The 21682-nt window shown below is 43.4% G+C and overlaps 1 protein-coding gene across 2 annotated transcripts in view; it reads right to left on the bottom strand.

The window, feature by feature from the left end:
- The window catches only part of LOC119445670 (uncharacterized), a 66790-nt gene extending 45180 nt beyond the window's left edge, over nt 1–21610 (bottom strand). Inside the window, exons 1-6 of one of the 2 annotated variants that reach the window (XM_037709952.2) lie at nt 21380–21608; nt 21182–21276; nt 20989–21098; nt 12819–13005; nt 8872–8976; nt 4832–4908 (exon numbers count right to left, since the gene is read on the bottom strand). In XM_037709952.2, the coding sequence (XP_037565880.1) occupies nt 4832–4908; nt 8872–8976; nt 12819–13005; nt 20989–21098; nt 21182–21276; nt 21380–21422 (617 nt within the window). In that variant the 5' untranslated portion in view covers nt 21423–21608. Of the gene's footprint in view, nt 1–4831; nt 4909–8871; nt 8977–12818; nt 13006–20988; nt 21099–21181; nt 21277–21379 lie in introns of both variants that reach the window. The other variant, XM_049663504.1, reaches the window with a different exon arrangement.
- Between the last annotated feature and the right edge of the window lie 72 nt (nt 21611–21682).

Consider the following 21682-nt stretch of genomic DNA (forward strand, 5'->3'; position numbering starts at 1 on the left):
TGCCGGGGCCAGCTGAAAACGACGTAACAGCCAGGAAAACGCAGCACCCGGGAACATAACAGCGGGGTTATACTGTAATTATGAGAAACAAGGTTTTAGAACTATATGCCTTACATGTGCTATCCCATTCGTCCAACAACACATAGTTAAATGCAGTTAAACCGCGATATAACGAAGTCTGTAAAATCAGCAATTTGCTTCGTTATATGAAAATTTCATTATAGTATTGAAATGCCACCTTTAATGTAAACAAGTACAGTCACCGATGTGTTTTGCTTACATGGAAGGAGCCACAAGATTTTCTTAATTATCAGGCAATCGCAAAATGCAAATTCATATAAGAAAAAAATTCGTTTTGCTGAATTTGAGCGATGGTGACGAAAGATTTATTCATGCCGTGACGACAAAATCTTCACATCGGTATTACGAAGCGAAACCAGCCACGCTTTCGTGTCCACTCTGCGCCCACGGCTGATGGTGTCGCCCGCCGTGGAATGACTCTATCATGAAAAGCGCCGGTACTGGGGGTCGCATGCTTCATCTGCCTCTCGCTTCAATGTGTCTCTGAAACTTGAGCTTGGACAACCTCCAGTATACGTGGGAAGTCAGTGCACATGATGTCATGCCATCTCAGCCCGTCCACTTTTTTGCACACGTGACAGATTACGTCTAAAACAGGACATGTGAGCTGCATATGAGCTCAGCCGTGCTGACAGCCGCGTGCAGCCACAGCCAAGAGAGACACACGCCAACCTGTCCCCCACTCCCTCCTACCCTCAAGCGCACTTGGTGGCGTTACCGCGAGCTAGCTCCGCTCCCCCCTTTTCCCCTTGCTCACGTGGGAAGACGCATTCGAAGACGGCGCTCAACAAACCACCATCCTTCTGCGCTTACTCTCGGGCGCTTTCCCTCGCACCCAAAGCATACAGCTCCCAGAGCGCGATAATCTTATCACACTTGGACTTTATATGGAACATCATGCCGCTCTGCTTTGGTGGTTGCTCTTGGAAGCGTGACACGCGATTTGGGAGGTGCATTCACAAAGCAGCCATTTGTAACTCAACCATTTGACCATTTGCGTCCGCAGAAGTATTCATTTATTGTCTCGGCATTTCTTCGCGGCAGCAGCGAAATTTCGTTATATTGGAATTGTGTGTAAACACACTTCATTATATTGAGGTTCTAAATGCATGGTGTTCTATGAACAAAAATGATAAAATGTTAAATACTTCATTATATTGATAATTTCGTTATATTGATGCTTAACTGTATAAGACAATAAACGGTATAATTGGAGAAAGAGAAGTTCACTATTCCATCCGTTAGGGTCGACAGCAATGTTCTGACAGCCATATTGAGGTTTCTGTGGTCCACACTCCAGTGAACATAGAATGCAGGAGGTGATTATCATACAGTGCCAGTTAATTTACTTCTTTCTCCACTGGCTTCAAGGTCAGATGATGGCGCACCTCGATGACTCGAGGGCACGGTGGCAGTGCAAGTGAAGAGCTGTTGATACTTTATTCAAACAAACACCACTGTGTTAGTCCAGGACCAAGCCCTCCCCTCTCTGCCTCTCACAACTGAGCACCATTCTTTCATCATTAAACCCTCGATTGGCACAAAGAGTGACACACCAGCCTAACAGTGTAGACCGCTTATAACGTAAGTCACCGGAGTGGCGAATATCCGCACTATAAGCGGTACCGCACTATAATCAAAAGAACTATTTTATTGTGATAATGGACACTCCAGGCGCATTTCTGTCGTCACTGTCGCCGTGCTCTAGGTTCCGTATTCGCTTACTAAATAAATTAACAAGCACGGTGTCATGCGCGCACGAACAAACATGAACACATCTCGCTCGTTGACTGCCGAAACGAACTGTCAAAACGCACGAGTGATGAAGCGTGGCGAGCGAATTGATCTTTGTGCTATCATGCCTCTCGCTTCAACGCGACCTATAAGCGGCGAAAACACGGCGCGCGGCAGACTTTCCCCGTCACAGATTGCATTCAAGAAAGGGCCAAGGTGATCGTATCGTCGAAGTGGATCGTCGCACGTTACGTCCTGCTTCGGTCCACTGAAACCGTTCCACATTGCTTTGCTGGCGAAAATCCTCTCCTTCTGTTTGCGCCAGTCCCGAACGCAAGTTCTGGATTCTCCAAACGCCCGTGGTGCGGCCCGATTTTCGTCCGTCTCCGCACACATGATCACTTTCCTTTTAAATGCGGCATCATGATGAACTCGGTACTTCATGCTAATAGAGCAGACGCAGAGAATGTGAAGATAGACGGTAGACTATTGCCTAAGAATGTGTACTGCAGCACATGGAGGAAGCTACGGTAGCTAGGCTCAAGAGTAGCTAGGCTCTACGCGCGTGCGAGGCGGCCATTTCGATATGCCGACGACTATATGGTAACACAGATTTAGGGTGGTACTCGATTCTAACGTGCACGGCATTTTTGGACCTGTTTTATTGGGAAAAAAAAAGTGCGCGTTAGATTCGAGTAAATACAACATTTGTGGCTTGAGGGGAACGTTTGCCGTCTAGGTTGACTGCCGAACTTCCAGGCAGCCGCACTGTAATACCCGTGCCACACGGGCAAAGTAAAGTGCACTTTAAGCGAGTGCACTTCAGCGCGATGAGTGTCACTTTGGCGGCGCGCTGCTAGACGAGAAAGAAAAATGTGCTTTCAAATTGATGGTCATGGCAATCAAGAGTCAGACGGGAAAGCATATATTTGTTAATATAAATATGTGGGCCCGAAAACAGTTTAATATTGTTAAAAACAACATATACAATCCACCTTTATAAGCGCCGGAAACAACGGCAACTTGACCAGCAACAGTCAAAACGATTCGATCTGTCAAACGGCGCAGCCATTACCCGGTGTGGTCGTGAACAGACCGAGAGCGAGAGTAGTTTTTTGCTGTTCTTGTTTTTTTGTGGTGTGGCACATTTTATTATCTTGTAACGTTAGCAATTTAAAACAATGTTATTAACAATTACTCCTGACTCCGCTTTCAATAATACTTTACTTATTTTTAATCATTGCTAACGAGGCTACACACTTCACCGCCGTGAAGTGAGTTCGCCGAACACACTCGCCGGGAGTGCGCTCTGCAGTGAGTGTCACTAAGCGTTCCCGTGTGGCAGCCTGCGAATGACACTAGCCGCGAAGTGCACTCGCTCAAAGTGCACTTTGCCTCGCCCGTGTGGCATGGGTATAACCAGTATTTCATGTCCTGCAACTGCACTATAAGCGATACGCGTATACATAGAGTGCTATGGGAAAATTAACGGGAGTCCGAAAAGACCATATTATATCCGGTCCTGCACTATAAGCGGTTACGTTATAAGTGGTCTATACTGTATGACAACTCCTACTCTAGCAGCCACAAAAGCTCTCGTACCAGACATGGCACTGGTCACAACAGTAAAACAACATGTAACACACAAAGAGATAGGACCGCTGGACACATGTCTCACTGTCCCTCTACCATCGTGTGACACCATGCCTTGGCCTTTCTCGTGGGTTCTGAGGATGCGAGCTCGCAAATGTGGCAATGAACCATCCACGCCATTCCTGTTTGCACACACACATGCTCGCAGGGTGACCATCTTCGGCAACAAACCAGCATATCAGCGACAAGAATGCTTCCAAGAAGGCACGAAAATACATTGCTCCTATGAGGTGCTGGTCGCGAAACAAAAGAAAAATGTATCATCCGAAAAAACCTATTACGCAGAATCGTATCAACGAGGTTCCACTGTACAGCTGTCAAGAGGCTAATGCAGCAACACCCAGGGAGCTCCAGAGGGCATTGTGTACATGCGACACAACGGAAAGGTCCAAACGAGTTTCTTGAGTTTACTTTCCTCTCTGCCTTGCTGCTGCCATGTATATATATATAATACACGCTCTAACCACCCCCCTACACAACGCGCAAGACAAGAGCAAAAGTTGCAGCAGTGCAGCAACTGCAGCAGCGCAAAGGTTGAAGGAACAGGCAATGAAAGCTTCGCTTTAAAGATAATGGACGCTGGCCACCTCTCGTGAGCAAGTGGTCAAGATATATCATAATAATATTATGAACAGATGAATAGGGTATATGATTCATTTTTACTTATGACTCAAGCAACTGGCGGCCTTGAGTGGACGAAAGTTTGTTGCTTTTTTAGTAGCCGCGTTAACATAAATGCGGCAATAACTATTGCATCGCATTTCCCACACGTCACATACATGTAAACAGCGGTTTATTACGCTAAGAAGTGAAATGTCACAGTGCTGACGTTGCTCTGCCTGCACCCCCGATTTGCAAATGGTAGCTGCGGCATTGACACGATGTTTACCCAACTACTTTATATTCAAAGATGGGTTGCTGATTCATCTAGTTGGTATTCCACTAATTTAGGTGAAAGAGTGTATATTGGGAACCAGTAAAATAGCACAACAGCAGACAAGGACGAAAGGCCCAACAAGTCCAGGATGGACACAGAAATGCTACAAATGCATATGATCAAGAAGGGCTTCTAATAAGATTAAAAGCATCACACCTCCTCCAAATCGTGCCCGTGCGCACTACTTCATACATTTTTCTTTGTTAAAAAGCTTGTATAACCACTGGAACCTGACTTATGCTGGCTAACATGACTTTCTACCTCTTGGGAACAGCACAGGTCAGGTTTTAGACCCATGAGGAAGAACTAAAAAGTAGGGCTTTGGCAAACAAATGCCTCACACGTTGCTCGGCAAGCCTGATTACCAAGAGCATGCAGTGCAGAATGAAAAGGTACACAAAAGGGTGCAAAGGAGCAGAAACTTACTGGACAACGTCTGGAGAGGACTGCGTGTAAGCCTTAAGTGCAAGCACTGCCATTTCGACAACTTGAGGGTAGATGCTCTGTAAGTAAAGGCAAAAAAAAAAATTATGTAGATCCCACGCACAGTTCGAATTGCTGTAGGGGAAGCTTTGGTAAATAGGCAAGACAAAGTGCATCACGATAAGAAATGGGTGGCGGATTTTGGTGACAAATGTGTCGCATAACGGTCATCAGCCACTGTGGCATACCTTGCAGAGCAAAGATAATCTTTATTCAGGGGTGATACTCTCAAACGATCACTTTCGACAATTACTATACACTTTTCCGCCTTCACGAGATTTCGCTTGACTTCATAGTAGACGCGTCGAAGTAGATGGCAAAAAAAATTCCTGGCACTGTGCAAAGATAGCGAGCTTGGCACAACGCCAGAAGAGCTGTCAGCCGTTTACGCCGACACATCAGGTTTCAAATCTTGAGAAACCTAGTAATAGTGATCACATCCCTGACAGTAAGTAAAACCTCGTTAATTTGACCCTCGTTAATTTGGAAAATCAGATAATTCGGCCTCACCCTCTGGTCCCGACAGCCATATGCATTATTTAATGCAATCAAACTCTCGTTAATTTGGACATATTTGGCCCCCCATTGGTTAATTTGGACAACTCTCAGAGCTTGGCGAGCGTGGAATGCCACAAATGTGTGACGCAAAAGAGCAACAACGGTGTGAGGGTCCAAATGAAACAAATTGGCAGAGTCTGCAGCGGAAATCGTACGTGAATGACAGCAATGCCAGAACGCTTCGTGCCTGTTTGTGCCTTTAAAGCCTTTATTCTTGCGTTTATTGCACGGCCGTGTGCCTTCATAACTGTGTACATATAGTCACCATCCATCGTCGTGCCGATAGCCACCATGGTTTCGTCAACAGCGGTTGTGGCAAACAGTAGTTTCGTTCTAAATCGGTGCATGTGACAGACCCGTGATTTCGTAACTGCGTTGTGGCTATCCATAATCGCGTCGATAGCGGCCGCGGTTTCATCCGCAGCGGTTGCAGCAAACAGTAGTTTCGTTTTGACTCGGTGCAAAAGCTGTCGAGGATGAAGAGCACCGGCTATCTCGTGATGGACAGACAATCTGCTGGTGACCAGCTCATCGACGAAAAAAGAATCAGGATGTGCGCGCGGTAGTGAAAAGCGTGACAAATGAAGACGCTCGCTGAAGACTCTACAACTTGAAACTGCTCCACAATGCCAATATAACTGGCTTTTTAGGGTTCCCACTCATCAAGGCCTCCCCCTTCTGGAGAAACTCGACCGTCTGAATGGTGTTTGACCACTGGCAGCGCTTGTTTCTCTTTGTCTCAGATAATAATTGGCCTGTTGTCAGTTGTCTCACCCCAAAAAGAAAGGATTTGGTGACATTAAAGAAAGGTGGCGATCTCTAAGTCACTGCCATCGGCATGTAAGGTGACTAGGGCAGTGTATGGTTTTATCTCCTGTGTCAGACTGGAAGCTGATACCTTGGAATAAATGTGCTAGATCGGTGACAAAGGGGTAGGCGAAAATGAAGTTAAGTGCCTAGACAGACAGGATAATGTCTATGGCAACTTGAAGCCATGTCCTCAAATACCTTGCACATCCGGCACAATGTAGAAGGCAATTTTATTAGGAAAAAGCTATCTGGCATATTGAGTTGAAAGTGGACATTGGAGTTGAAGGTGAACTGTTACACTAGTTCTATCTGTGCTAGTGACTGTAAACACGGACTTCCAAATCCATGATCTATACTACAGTTAAACCTGCTTATAATGAACCTCCATATAACGAATTTCTGGATATAACGAAGTTTTTCTATTCCCCGCCGTTACTCCATAGAAGCACATGTATTTGAGACCTCTACGTAACGAAGTGGCAGCGGGAGACCTCCTCGAAATAACGAATTTTCCCCGTCGACAACCTAGAGATTTTGCCCCAAATTTTGTAATTTTTGCGCGAGCAGCAACTGGAAGCACCTTCTCCGCTGCGACGGAATGCGAAACTGCGGCGTCGCGCTTGGTGCGCTCGAATTCACAGCGACTGCAAGCCGAGAGCGAGCGCACGTGCGGGCCTGCATCCCTCGACCCAGGTCCAAAAACGGGTCCAAAAATTGCCGGCGCGTTAGAATTGAGTGCGTCCCTAAATTTGCGCTACCATATCGCCATCGGCATTTCAATATGGGCGCCTCCTACGCACTTCGAGCCTAGCTCCCATAGCTTCGAGCACGTGCTGTAGTACGTGTGCTTAGGCATTAGTCTACCAATTTAGTTAAACAGCGAATGTTTACAAGTTTATAAGGCCGATAAAACTACTATCCTTACTTCGTGTAGCTGCCTGCTAATTTGCTGTCGCAATCGAGGCTTCGCCTTTCGGGCGAAACTGGGACTTTTTTGTTCATCGCAACTTTAGTGTATTGGGAGTAAATCTTGAGCGATAGTTGTATTTCTGTGTGAAAGCATGAGGTGCGTGGTACTGTAATGAATTTTTTTCCTAACTTTTGGTCACGGAAAACGGGTGCGTGTTACAATCGAGGGTGCGTTAGAATCGAGTAGATACGGTAAGCGTTTCTTTTTTCGAATTTTCGTGCCGAACCTGCATATAACGAAATCGTCTTTATAACAAAGTGTTTTGGGAATTTGTCAATTTCGTTATATCCAGGTTTAACTGTAATTGAAAACAGTAATACGAAGCCCCCTCCCCCCCAATTACATCATGTTTACTTATTCATTCTTCAATCTCTTCTGCGTTAATTTTCTGGTTAATTGTCTGTCAACGTTTTGTGCCTACTAGCTCAATGAGCTTGAGCATGCCAATGGCAGCTTTGATCCAACTCAAGAATTCTGGTCATGACTGATTAAGTGAGACCGAGTTTATTATCAGGACTGAAGCCAAGCATGCTTAAAATGTCTGTGTAGTAGTGCTTGGTGTGTATCGAGATCAACTGTGATGAATTCAAGCACTTTCGATGAAGCCATTGTGACAGGAGCTCCTGCTCTTGGAATGTGTCCGCAGCCATCATCATTGACAATCTCTCTACCAACACACGCTCAGCTCAACAATGGCTGTGCATGTATGGTACTGAGCAACAATTTCACAAGTGCAGACTTCCTCCATTACAATGGTTGTTGGTGTTCTGCTGTTTGTACTGCTATTAAGCGGCCTCTTAGTTGTGCCACTTGGAAAAGTCAACCTTACCTGCTATTCTCTCCCACTGCACTAGATCGTCCTTACCTCTGGACTTGAACTAGCCAGCAAATAAAATATAATTGTGAGTCTCCTATGCTACTGCACAGAGAAAGATAGAAAGGCAGCCGTGCTGCACACTACATAAAACATGCTGTGGTGGGAGAGTTCAGTGCAGCAGCATGTGCCTATGACGACTTTGTCAGTGGCTCAATGACACAGCCTGCCATTAAGTTCTTTTGATAGCTGTTCCTTCATTATAGCACTAAGTATCGTTTCTTTTATATTTAAAGCAGTTAAATGCACATTCCCTGGATTTATGGGAGTGTACAGTGGAATCTTGTAATTTCAATTGCAAGCAGATGGATGGATGGATGTAAAATTACAAGCGGATCAAAAAATTTATTTGAACAAAAAGGATTTCAAACTAAGGAGAGTCCCTTTAAATACAGCGTCCGATCAATTGTGTGGTGCAGTGCACAAAACTAAAACCGTCACAGGGCATGCATTGAAAGTCTTATCTTTCCTTCATCAGCACACGATGACATATGCTTACTGACAAGATGCTATACACTGCGAGTGTTCCAGGAACCTCGACTTAACAAAATTTGCAAATTACTAGCAACTTTATGCGCTGCAAGTACGACTTTGTTGCTATATCCAGGTCTGTGTGGATATTTGTGCTGCTAAACCTGTTAAAACCTTAGCAATGTATTTGGCTTCTTGGCTCTCACTCTTCTGTCTGTTAGCAGCCCAGTGTGTGAACACAGTTTCTCACAAACAGAAACTGGTTCACTATAAGCAGGTGGACAGTACGCAGTGGCTAACCTGAAGTGCTTTGACAAAGGCGTGACTTGCCCCCTGGCACCTCAGCAGGTCACAACATTGGTCGCAATCCATGGCAATGTTGGCAAGGCACCAGGCTGACTGTTCCTGCATTGCGTTGCATAACAAACCGCGGGTTTTCATACAGGCATGGAATGATCTACTGCAGGGTTGTTGCTCGGAGCACTTGATTAGTATTCAAGCCAGCACAACTAGGAGTGTGAAAATATTTGAAAGTCTTGAACAACGAATTGACTAATGCCTCATACAATTAAATCTTCGAATCAAATAGTCAGCATTCGTAAATTTGGCTATTTTTGGATTGTTTAAATCCTCAAGTGTGCGTGATCAAGCATAAAATTAGAGAAGAAGTGCAATAAATTTCATTCTGGAGATTCATTCAGTAAATAAAAGCGTGTTGATGTAGTAAGCATTTGCTTAGTGTTTTCTTGATACTCTCGATAATTCTGCATTTGGTTAATTTGGAAATTTATTTCGGTCCCGTGAAATCCCAATTAACAAGGTTTTAATGTATTACTATTAGCATGCCCCTAAGTGCAATTTCAGCATTTCTTCTAGTATTTTATGCGTAAAATGTTCCCTATAAGATGCCTAATATGGATATCTATTAATGGAAGACTATCCTGCAAGATTTCATGCCAAATTGAACTTGCTGACAGCGTTTGAATGTTGATGAGGTGTCTCCTCTGGCAGCCTTTGTCTCACGCCGGAAGATGACTTTGCACTCGTAAGATGGATCCTATAGTACTAACTGCAACTGATGTCACCACTGAAAAGCCAATACCAACGCTTGGATCTAATCCACAGGAGAGGTGATCTAGGTGTTCTTAAATCAGCATCAAGCAGAATAGGAGTCGATGAAGTAGAGTCTCTCCCTCTCCGCCTTCAAGTCTCTCAGGCTCTAACACAATTCCTTCAGTTGAGCCTTGCTTTGAAGAATCTGTGCTTGACCTCGCCCCCATTTCTATTCGGCCTTGAATACACTCGGTGTCCTTGGCTTTCAACAATTTACATGAAGCCAGCTAGTCAATCCACCCTAGACGCTTGAAGACCTCACTCTTCCTCAACTACTTTCTAAGTGATCTGCTCCTGAGGAGGCTCGCTCACTGGTGCTAGAACATTTGGAAGCGACAAACCACAAACATCTGCAAGTTTACACAATCAGGTCAGTCAGTATAGATGCAGTAGTTGTGCAGCTGCATTTTGTATTCTGTCCCTCAGCTTTAGCTGGGCTGGATGGCTAGACTGCTTAGTTTCATCGACGGTCGCAGAGGGAGGTGCTGTAACTGTTGCACTGCGGAAAATGAAGAGATGTCCTGTCCAAAATGTGGTCGTTTTTGCTGACTTGAAGTGCGCCCGTCTTCAGTTATCGTGTGGTCTGCCGTCAAACAAAATCTGTCTCCAATTTCTAGACCTTCTGAAACATCCCAGAAACAAATGGTGAAATTTTAGTGGATACATTCACGTGATGGTCTTTCCGAAAACGAAAAAGTTGATCTCATCACAAGGGCCCCAATAGCAGGCCCCTCAAAACTGAAACTACCTAAAAACTCCCAGCTAAAAAAGAATGATATTAACTGTAATTTTCGAAAATGTTTACGCCATCACATGAGCCATGTGCAATCAAGAGGCTAACCCGTCCTGATGCCACACTACTTTTTCGAATCAGAACGGGTTCGGCGTACACGCCAGCTTGGTCATTTAAGACCAAAAGCTTGCTTTGCCCCATTTTATGCAGACTGCGGCAAGCTGGGTGATGCGGAGCATTTTATATGGTTCTGCATGCGTTATACTGTGGAGCAAACATTCCACTTGATGCCATAAGGAGAGAGGATTTCCACACGACTGTGTACGTCTGGTGCTTCCAGAAGGCCATCATATCATCCGAAAAGAAATACCCCACCTTCCTCTTGTATTTCTTCAAGACAGTGGGCTTTCAGACATGCAACAAATTAAATACCCTGGAACAGGCACTACGGGCCAAGCAATTGCCAGACTCGATTGCCAGGCCTAACCCATTAGCCTGTTCCAACATCACCACCACTGATTATGCGAGGGCAAGCACTTAATGCGAGAAGGCCCCCCTTAATGTGTACCGTATTTTCCGGTCTATAACTCGCACCTTTGTATAAGACGCACCCCCCTCAAAATGGCAGTTTTCGCAGAAAAAAAAATGTATATAAGTCGCACCGGTGTATAAGACGCACCTGTTCGTTCGGTAAGTAATAAAAAAAATTACAGTGACGTTTTACTCCGTGAATATTTACACTCCAGGTGCATTTCTTCCGTTGTGGTTGTCGTGATGTTCCGTATAAAGTCCAAGGACGATAACATCGTCCCCACGCGCCGTATGCTGTATGTGCGAGTGAAAGCGTCCGACGGTGAGCCGAATCGCACACAAGGAAAGAAAGCAGGAAGGCAGCGCGGGAGGTAGGGGGGCTTGTACTGTCACAACTGCGTAGTTTGCGCAGCGACAGCGATTTGCAGATACGACAAACTCGGGGTCGACCGACTCGCAGTCGGCCTGCCGCTGCTTGCGTTGCTGTGTCCTTCTCGCACGGCGCTCTGGAACCCGATGACCCGATCACGAGAAGAACATACCCGGCACCTGGATAGCGGGCACAGAACCCGCAACAATTAAGTCAACCAGCGCGCTTCGCGTGGCCATAACATCGAATCCGATTTTGACGGCAGCTTTTCCGGGGAAAAAAAAAACAAAACGTACATAAGTCGCACCGTTGTATAAGACGCACCGACGAAAATTTCAGAAAAAAAAGCACGTGTTATAGACCGGAAAGTACGGTACTCTCTTCCCACGCGCCATGTGATCTGCTGAGTTTTGGAGGCACCACACAGTGGAATGATAAAGGAAGCGGCAGCACGGAATGACTGCTTGCGAAAGGTGGCTGCGTGACATTGAGCTCCCTCCTAGTTAAGTTGACACCATGCATGTTTACTTAGTTAGCAAGTGAATGTTTACTGCCATTTAGACCGCTCATCAAACTACCAGCCTTACTACCTCGATATAAGGAAGTCGGCAAAAATCCGCATTTTGTTTCTTATATTGAAATTTTGTTCTACTGAAATTCGACCTTTTATGCAAATAAATACAATCGCCTATGGAGTTTTTTTACACAAAAGGTGCCACAATATTTTCCTAATCATCCAGCAACCGGAAAAAGCAAGTTTGCGCGAGAAAATAAATAATTTTGTTGGGCGATGAAAGATACGGTTTCATGCCGTGTCGACGATATCTTCACATTGGCGGTACGAAGCGAAGCCAACCACACTTTCCCGTCCACTCTGACACTGTCATCTAATGACAGTTCTACGAAATTACATTGATGATGCTGATGATCATCCGCCAGTTTATGAGACAAGTACAAGCAGCCCCCCCGGCCAGGCATCCAGCTTTCCAGGGGCGCATTGCTTGGGAGAGGGTCATACGGAACCACTATGCTTGTTGGGCAAGAACCAAGACAAACAAAACCCCACACAAATCTCAAAAGCAACCATCTTGAAGCAACCACCAATTGAAGTTATGGAGCTAAACATTTCAAGCAATTCATTAACTATGAGAAATGCCATAGTAGGAGCCTCTGGACTACCTCGCATTCTTTAACATGCACCTAAATGAAAGTACACCAGTGCTTTTGCATTTTGACCCCACCAGAATGTGGTCACGGCGGCTTGAAAAGGCCCTTCACGGTTGTGGTCATTCATACTCATTGACGGTCATGCTTATGAAGGTAACGGATGCCTGTTATCCAAATTTGTAATTGCCTCACTGGTCCTCTTCACATTGGCCCGATGCAAAACAACATGCAAAAGCAAAAGGAGCCACTCCAGATTTCGCGCTAGCTGGCAAATACAAATTTTAAACAACAAGGACAAAGTTTTTGTACTAGTTCATATGCCGAGGATCTTGCCTGCAGGAAAGGGTTGCTACCGTTGAGGAATGTGATCAGGTAAGGGCCGGCCGCGCGCAACACCCGGTAAGTGGCCTTGTGGTCACCACAGGCCAGGTTGGTCAGGCAAGCGAGGGCTTCCAGCTGGCACGAAGCCTCACAGCTGCGCAGGACCACTGACAAAAGTTGCTCCAAGGCATTGTTGGTCCTGGTTGACAGTAAAGTGCAGTGATGATATAAAATTTAAATATGCTTACTGGGGGCTCCCCAACAGAAGCGATGGTGCAACTTTCAATGAATTGTTAAACAGATGTTTGTCACCATCATTCATAAACACACAAGAACTCCTTGCAAAGTGTTACATAAGGGGGGACCGAAGGCATCAGTAAAACACAATGGTCGTCATTATACAGGGTGTTTCATTGAACACTTTCAAAAAATTTTTTTTTAATTGCCTGTGGCAGATAGCACACTTCTAGTCCATGAGCTGGTATACTCGAAGAGGAGGACATTACTTGCACAAAAAATTGAAATGAATAATCGACTAGTTAACAAAAAATCACTAATTAAGTTTTTACATATTGTAATTTCCAATTTCTGGCTGGTGAGACTGTAAGGCATATTCACTTCAAAATAATTATGTGGATAACACCATTTACAAGATATGTGCCATCAAACTTGCAGTAAAAATGCACTGTCGTTCTACTTACTTTCTCAACAAAACGGTGTTTCACGTATTGAAGCACAAAAGTAACTGGAACACCCAATGCATTTCTCCGCGAAGTTCTGGAATTAATATCTTGAAACTGGTATCATCCAGAGAACTCGTTCCAAGTGGATCCGGCTTGCAAACTTCCCGGCTACAATTTGTAAATTCCAATTAGTGCCATAAGGTAATTAGATAAAACTTAATTAGTGAATTATTGTTAATTAGTCAGTTATGCATTTCAATTCTTTGTGCAAATGAATGAAAAGCGGCAGTGCTTGCCTAAAGTTGAATGAAACAGCGGGCTGTCTTTGTAATGAAATGGCAGACTTATTTATTTATTTAGTACATACTGCAGACCACATTGTGGTCCTTGCAGGATGGGCAGACATTGAATACAAGACATTTACAAGATACGTTCGTATACATTCATAAAAAATATAAATAAAAAACTGTATATATATATATATATATATATAGACTTTACAATGATATATTGCTCACAGAAACACTTTGTGAAAAGATCAAAAACACAATACCTTAATCAATCTATGGTGCAATTAACAGAACGATGTAAAAAAAAAAAAAGGCAAGGGAATTGCACACCAAAGGCAAGGGAGTTTCACAGTCAACGACTTGCCTTGCTCATTCAATAGCAAGGAGAACACATTCTATGCAAAAACAAAAACAAAACAAAACAAACAATAAAAAAACTTACATAAAACGCATTCACATGTTGTAAGGGGCGGGCAGCGAATTCCATTCAGAAATAGTCCAGGGAAAGAAGAACTTGTAGCTGTCTGTCCTAGCATAGATAGGTGTCAGTGTATCCGGACAATGGTGTTCGTGTATACCTTGTGGAGAGAAGACTTACATATAGTGAAGGGTCCAGAGCCAATTTGTGATTAATTAGATTATGTAAAAAATCTAGCCTGTGTTTCTGTCTTCTTTGTTCAAGCGAAGGAATGTCGTTAGCCAACATCAACCCTGATGGCGAATCCGAACTTTTGAACTTGGAGTCTCTCCAGTTTGTTAACATTGACTTTAGTATAGGCATCCCATGCAACGCAAGCATATTCAAGTTTTGGCCGGATATAAGTAAGATAAGTGAGTAGCTTAACGTTTCAGGGGGCGTTTCTTAGTTTGTGTCGCAGATAAGTTAGCTTCCGAAAGGCAGAAGAACATGTGTTGTCAATGTGAAGGTTCCAGGAAAAATTATTAGTGAACGTTACACCAAGGTACTTGTAGCTCTCAACTTGCTTTAGTGGAACAGATCCCATTTGATACGTGTACTCCACGGGATTCTTTTTATGCATTATGCGAAGAGAGACAGTCTTTATCTACGTTTGCAGCCATGCCCCATTCTTCGCACCACACAAATATATTATTCAAGCTAGAGTTATGTTTCTTCTGATCATCCACAGACTTAATTGTACGAAATACGACGCAGTCATCTGCAAACAGCCTTATTTGTGTTCCAGGTTAGACGACGGTAACAATGTCATTAATATATAAAAGAAAGAGCAATGGACCCAGGACACTGCCCTGGGGAACTTCTGAGTGCGCCGGATTAATACTATATTAGGCTCATATGTTCATGGTAGCGTTGCCTAGCAACTAAACAGGTTTTGTTTACCACGTTGATTTGTTGCAGGATTTATTTGATAGCCATATTTGATTGGACTAAGAAAACAACATCGCAAAATTGAAATTGCAAAAAGAACAATTCCAGTAATCACACAGCAGTTACTGATGACAGTGAGTTGCTGTAATTTGTATGAAAACAAGTGACCATAACGAACATACCAAAAGTCTACAGAAATGAACATACTTAAACATACCGGACACACACATGAACACAACGAATGCACCATAACTTGATGCAGCATAGACCGGGAACCACTATAGTACAATCTTTTTCTTTCTTTGCACTGCGCATGCTTTTCAATAGAAAGTTACAAGAGATGGGAAGTCAGGGCTGGAATACTTTCAGACATATTACTATATTTAAATTCCTGCTTGCTCTTTCTCAGTGGCTTTCAATGGCATTCCACTTACACCATCATTAAACTCAGCCAGTCACATGTTGTGGACAAAAAGAACAGAATACAATTTGCAAAAAAAAAAAAAAAGGATGTGTTGCATTGTACCTGCCGTGTTTGGCTTCCAGAATCAGAAGGGAATTATCAAGCTAGTTTACAGTTACAAATCAATAAAAGTCATTTTTATTTGCACATTAACATATGCACAAATAGTCCAATCAAATATGGCTATCAAATAAATCTTGCAACAAATCAACGTGGTAAACAAAACCTGTTTAGTTGCTAGGCAACGCTACCATGAACATATGAGCCTAATATAGTATTAATCCGGCGCACTCAGCAGTAAGTCTGCCATTTCATTACAAAGACAGCCCGCTGTTTCGTTCAACTTTAGGCAAGCACTGCCGCTTTTCATTCATAATTTTCCATGCACTTACATGCAATGATCACTGGCAAAATTGCTTCACACATTTGCCTAAGCAATGTCTCAAATGGAAGCGAAAATAGAAAAATTGCATCACTGATAAGCATCGTACTGCTTGGTTGTGGAGAACGATACTACTGCAAATATCCAAGACCAATGCTATGGCTACCAGATCTTCTGCTTCATTTAATCAAACCCTTTCAGAAAGATGATGATGATAGGTGAAGAAATGCCATATTCTGCGCTTTGCAAGTGTGAAATGCCCCATTATACCAAGGCCTCTGAGATTGGGCAGTGCCAATGAAGGGTCCCGCTGCCAAATTTCAAAGTCATGCAAGAAAGCTCGATGCACCATCTCAGGGAAGCCAGACGAATGTCTCTCCAAGGGGTCACAGTGGCACATCTTTGAATGCCAGTCGGAAGCGGCGCTCAGACGGAGATATTTTGAGCAATACTGCTAATACTGCCTGTAGCAACAACACCACCAATAACACTGCTCGTACAAAGTGGATTAAAAAATCCTTTGTTCGATAATATTAGTCGGGAAATGCCTGTTAAACCCGGAAACATTTAATGCCTTTCATGAAAGAGAGGGATGTTAGGTTAAGCTGTATTGTTAATTGATCCTTCTGCAGTAGCAAAACTGCCATTTTTACCATATCATCCAGGAAAGATGAAATATATGAAATATACGCAGCACCACTTCCCCAAAGTTCCCACACCAGCTCATTGTGATTTTATGGACTCTGATCGCACGAGCTTGGCTCTAGGTAATGTTTTATGGGTGAAGAATGACTACATTGCATCCTGAAGGGACAAAACACTCTGCCTAGTAGGTTTTGAAAAGTAGTTTTCACACACCAAAATAGCTTAAATGCAAGAAAATATGTTTAAATCCGACACGTAACAATGATACCAAGGTTTCAGCAATAATTTAAGAAATGAAAGTGCAGCCCTTAATTTCTCAAGTACTAATTATGCTTCTTTCACCAAAGAATGAAAACAGTGTTTTAAGCGAATACTTTAACCATGTAAACTGACTTATAGTTTCTTTGCAGTGTCCTTTTAAGTAAACCTGCACTTGCTCACTCAGCGAAATGCAAACGCCTCCTGCATTCACTTTCTACCCATTTGCCATTTTTCGAATAAAGAACCCTAAAAATGCTTGTTTTTTATTTGCGTACGGAAATCTACATAAAGTATTAAAAAAATTTTTAAAAAAATGCAGAAGTGTTTTTATTAGTAAGTAACCCATGTTGATATTCCTTATTAAAATTTCCAAGGGACCCGACGGCAAGAATGTCTGCCACCTTGAGCTCTTTAATGAATTGGGGCAAAAAACAGGTTACTCTGGTAACAACAGGCCCAGCAGTAGGCTAAAATCGTAGATATGGCATAAGTTTGGTTTTCATGCTTTCTTTCATCCACTGCGGACATGCTCGCAGTCCAGACATGACCAGAAAATGAATTAATGAAGGAAAATCACGGGTCCACTGCAATTCTCTGATGACAAGCTCACTTCTTTTTTTTTAACTCCGCAAAGCCCAAACACCATTCCACCTAACAGAAAATTAAAACAACTTGTGCACCTCAATTTCTGGCCATGGAGAGTACATTTGTGCCAAAACAACAATGAAATGTTTTTTTTAAGTTTAATTTAATTCAGTTTATGAGGCGTGCTGTAGTGGCGCACTTTGGATTAATTTTGACCACCTCGGATTCTTTAACGTGCACCTAAATCTTAGTACCCAGGCGCTTTTGCATTTCGCCCCCATTGAAATGTGGCTGCTGCCGCCAGAATCGAGCCCGTGTCCTCAAGCTGAGCAGCGCAACACCATAGTCACTAACCACGGTGGTCATCATACGCAGATATGGAGAGACAAAACAATACTGTAAAGAGTCCAGGCAGAAGGGGTGAGCACGCAACACAGGCACAGCTCACATCACATGCCCAATGCCCTGAAGAACAGGAGTAACACCTTCATTCGTCGACCCGTCATACTAGGGCCTTGCGCACTCTAATTGGTGAGCTGTCCTCAAGGGTATCAAACACTGTATTACACAGCTCCTGGCTTTCCTGTGCAGGTCATAATGACTGTAGCGGACTCGTAGTCCTCGTGCGACAGCACAGCAACGCAGGGCCCTGTGGGGTGCTGTCACGGTGCAGCATAGTTTCGAGTCGGCGAAGCGCCGATCAACGGGTGCCAAAAGGTCGTGGGAGTAGGAATCGCCAAGAAAGAGGATATTGCCAGTCACTCGGGCAAGCGGCCGAAAATGTCAGGGACGTGTAGAGATTTTTTTGTTGGCGCGACCTTGATGCATACCCGGAGAGTCTTTTGTAGGAACCCGTGTGCATTCTTTGCCCCATGCATACAATGAAAAGGTTGCTACGACGGGGGGAGGGGGGGGGTGAACGGCTTCCTGAGTATACTGAAATATGTGGTGTCTCTGTGCATACCATGTCCACTAATTGCTAGCAATGTATTTATTGTCAGAAGATACGGCACCGTATGGGCGGCTGCCGCTGTTGCTTCTCTGTGTGTCAACGAATAGAAGTCAGCTACGGACCCAAAGATGTGCGTGTCTGTGTGTGCGTGCATCTCTAACAGCGGGGGAGAATCACCTGTTCCCTCGCCCCTGATTAAAAGGGGCACGGCCAAGACCTTTGGGAGGAGTCATGAAAGAAGAGGGTGAGCTTGATTGGGTCGTCACCAATATCGGCCGCTCCCTAACCCAGGGGACTAGGGAATGGAGACGTTATTTAAACGCAGGTTTTAGCTGCTAATCAATCTAGAAGCTGAGCCGATAGTCTGCTGAGAAGCATTCGAGGTGCTAGTGCCGTCCAGTATCGCCTGGACTACCTCGCCACGTCTGAACTCCGAGTGACTAGTTGACATAAGAGACGACAAACCAACAGTCTACAACGAAGCTCAGGGTAGTTCCCCTAGAGTTAGCTCAACCTGCTCGAAAGAGTCTTCAGAACTAGACTCCCGGGAACCCCAGCCCAGCAACCGCATCCACCTCAACAAGATTGTCTCGCCAGCGTTCTTCGGGAAAGCTCTGCGCGCCGACTTCACAGTTTATGGACTTGCTGCTGCTGCCCGTCCATGCATATGCCAACATTTGTTTTCTTTTGAACTTTGTTGTAGTGGACCACTGTTAAGTGTATCCTTGTGTATTCCATCTGCGCCCTGCCTAATTTTTATATCCGCTGTTAATTGCTCGTCATATTTCTTTTGTCATCATCACTGATCTATATGAAGTATTAAGTGCATGTGTGTAGTTTCCTTGTGTTATTTCTTTTATTAATTTGTGTATTGGTGTGTGTGTTGTTGTCAGTCGCTAAAAAGCTTGTTTTTATTTTTGTTTTGCTTACTCCCGACTCTGACCCTTTCACTCTGTTCGCTCGAGTACAAAACGACCAACCGGCTTGTATACCCCGTCGTCGACTTCGCGCCGATGGTGAACGGGTGACAAGCCGTTATTTCAATTCTGCCAATATTTTCCAAGGGGCTTGAAAAATTGTTATATACAAGATTGTCCAAGTTTTTTTATCAACACAATGTCATCACGTCGTCACAGTATGGGTTTCAGCCTGGCGTTTCAACAGAAAGTGCTTTGCTATATCAAAAAGAATTAATCATAAAGAACATGGAAGCAAAAAAACTTACACTAGGAATATACCTAGATTTTTTGAAGGCATTCGACCGAATTAATCATATTACTCTGATAGAAAAGCTATATTGTTATGGCAGTTCGCGGTGTCGTTTCAACTCTTATAAAAAGTTATTTATCAAATCGGCATCAGTGTGTATCTATTAACAGAGAGTTGTCATTGTCTAAAGGTGTTAGGAATGGCATACCACAAGGAAGTATACTTGGGCCCCTTTTATTCAATATTTTCATTAATGATATTGTAATAGTTGACAGCTCTGTAGATTATGTTATTTATGCAGATGACACTGCTTTATTTTTTTCTGGTGAAACCATTGACAATCTCGTTGTGTCTGCTAATGAAGTACTAAAGAAAATATACGTATGGACTGTTAAAAACTCACTACACATAAATTGCTCTAAGACTAAAGCTGTACTATTCCGAGCGAAATCAAAACTTTGCAAACCAACTCAGAAATTCTTTCTCAACAGTAATGAAATCGAACTTTCCCCATCCGTAAAAACACTTGGTGTTATCTTTAGCGAATACTTATTATGGGATTACCATACAGAGCACATCAGTCATAAACTTTCCAGAGTGTTAGGCATATTGCGAAGGTGTCAACACATACTACCTGTCCCTCAAAAGCTTTTAGTGTACAATGCCCTTTTTCTTCTCATCTACATTATTGCTATATAGTTTGGTCAACAGGCTCTAAAAAATCGTTAAATGCTTTAGTCACTCTGCAAAAAAATGTATTACGGTCTATTGAAGGTGTCTCTTATAATGCGCACACCTCTGAACTGTTTAAGAAGTTCGGAATCTTGAGAGTTGATTATTGTTATGAATACCAGCTCTTGTCGACTTTTAAATCTGAAATACGCAGAGGCAGTATGTACATACGTAATTTAGCTGCCTTGCAACCTAATACAGCCTGTCGTCCAACTCGACATACGGAGATTTGGTATGTACCACGTACTCGAACAAATTATGGGGTTCAAACTCTTCGTTTCTGTCTTCCAAATGTACTAAATAGGTGGAAACTAACAATTGAGAACTTGAGTAATTTATCAATAACAGAGTTATATAAAATGATGTGTTTATTTCAACAATTATAGAGCATATGGTTTTCGTGCTATGTAATTTTTTTTACGCAATTTCCTGTGAAAGACCACATATGTATATGTATTTTTATGTATCGTTGTTTTCTGCTGCCTGTGCTTGTTGTTTTTGTTTTATTTTAGGGGTGATGGGGCTCGTCAAGCTGCTTCTATGCAGCTTTTTTCCCGTCATACCCAACCACAAATGCACATTTCTCATGTACCATATGGTTAAATAAACTCAAACTCAAACAGGTGCTTTACCTGAGGAACCTACTGACGTATTCGTCGCCCAAAGCCAGCGAGTTCTTCAGCTTCCTAAAATAGTGCGTGTTGTTCCTTTCTGCTTTCAAATCCTTGAGCATTGCTTCAAACTGCAAAGACAGAGAAACACCAAAGGTGCTTGTAGCCTAGAAGTATACCAGATCAACTAACAGATTAGGTGGTTATGCGTTACCTCTTCGATTGGCACGGGTTCGAACTCTTTCGTAGAAGGCACTGACGCTCCTCGTCTGTCGTCCACAAGTTTTTTTCGACGCTCTCTCTGTTCATCTGCAAGTGGTAGCAAAGGCTTGATGAAACTGTGTGCTATGGTTCAAGTGGGCTTTGAAACCAACATTACAAATAGATCGTTTTAGCGATGTTAAAAACGCACCGTACTGCTGACTCCTCAAAGTTTGCCTTATCTCGTCGACCATGGTGCCCCCGTATGGTTCGAGGCTAGCCAAAACGGTACCTTGGCTTTTTGAATATTTAGGGGGCAGTGCTCTGTGAATATATTATACAATCAGCACCGTTATGGAGTAAACTCGGTTTCTTTAGAACGGCCTTAAGCGCGGACAGCGTCTACTACGGGAGCCGCCATTTTTTAAAGCTGCGATATGTTCTTGACTTTGACCGACTTCTGAAGTACATCGCAATCCAAAATTTTATTATAGTAATTTTACTTTCGTTTAAA

Source organism: Dermacentor silvarum, chromosome 3 (genome assembly GCF_013339745.2).
Source record: "Dermacentor silvarum isolate Dsil-2018 chromosome 3, BIME_Dsil_1.4, whole genome shotgun sequence".
Classification (NCBI taxonomy): Eukaryota; Metazoa; Arthropoda; class Arachnida; order Ixodida; family Ixodidae; genus Dermacentor; species Dermacentor silvarum.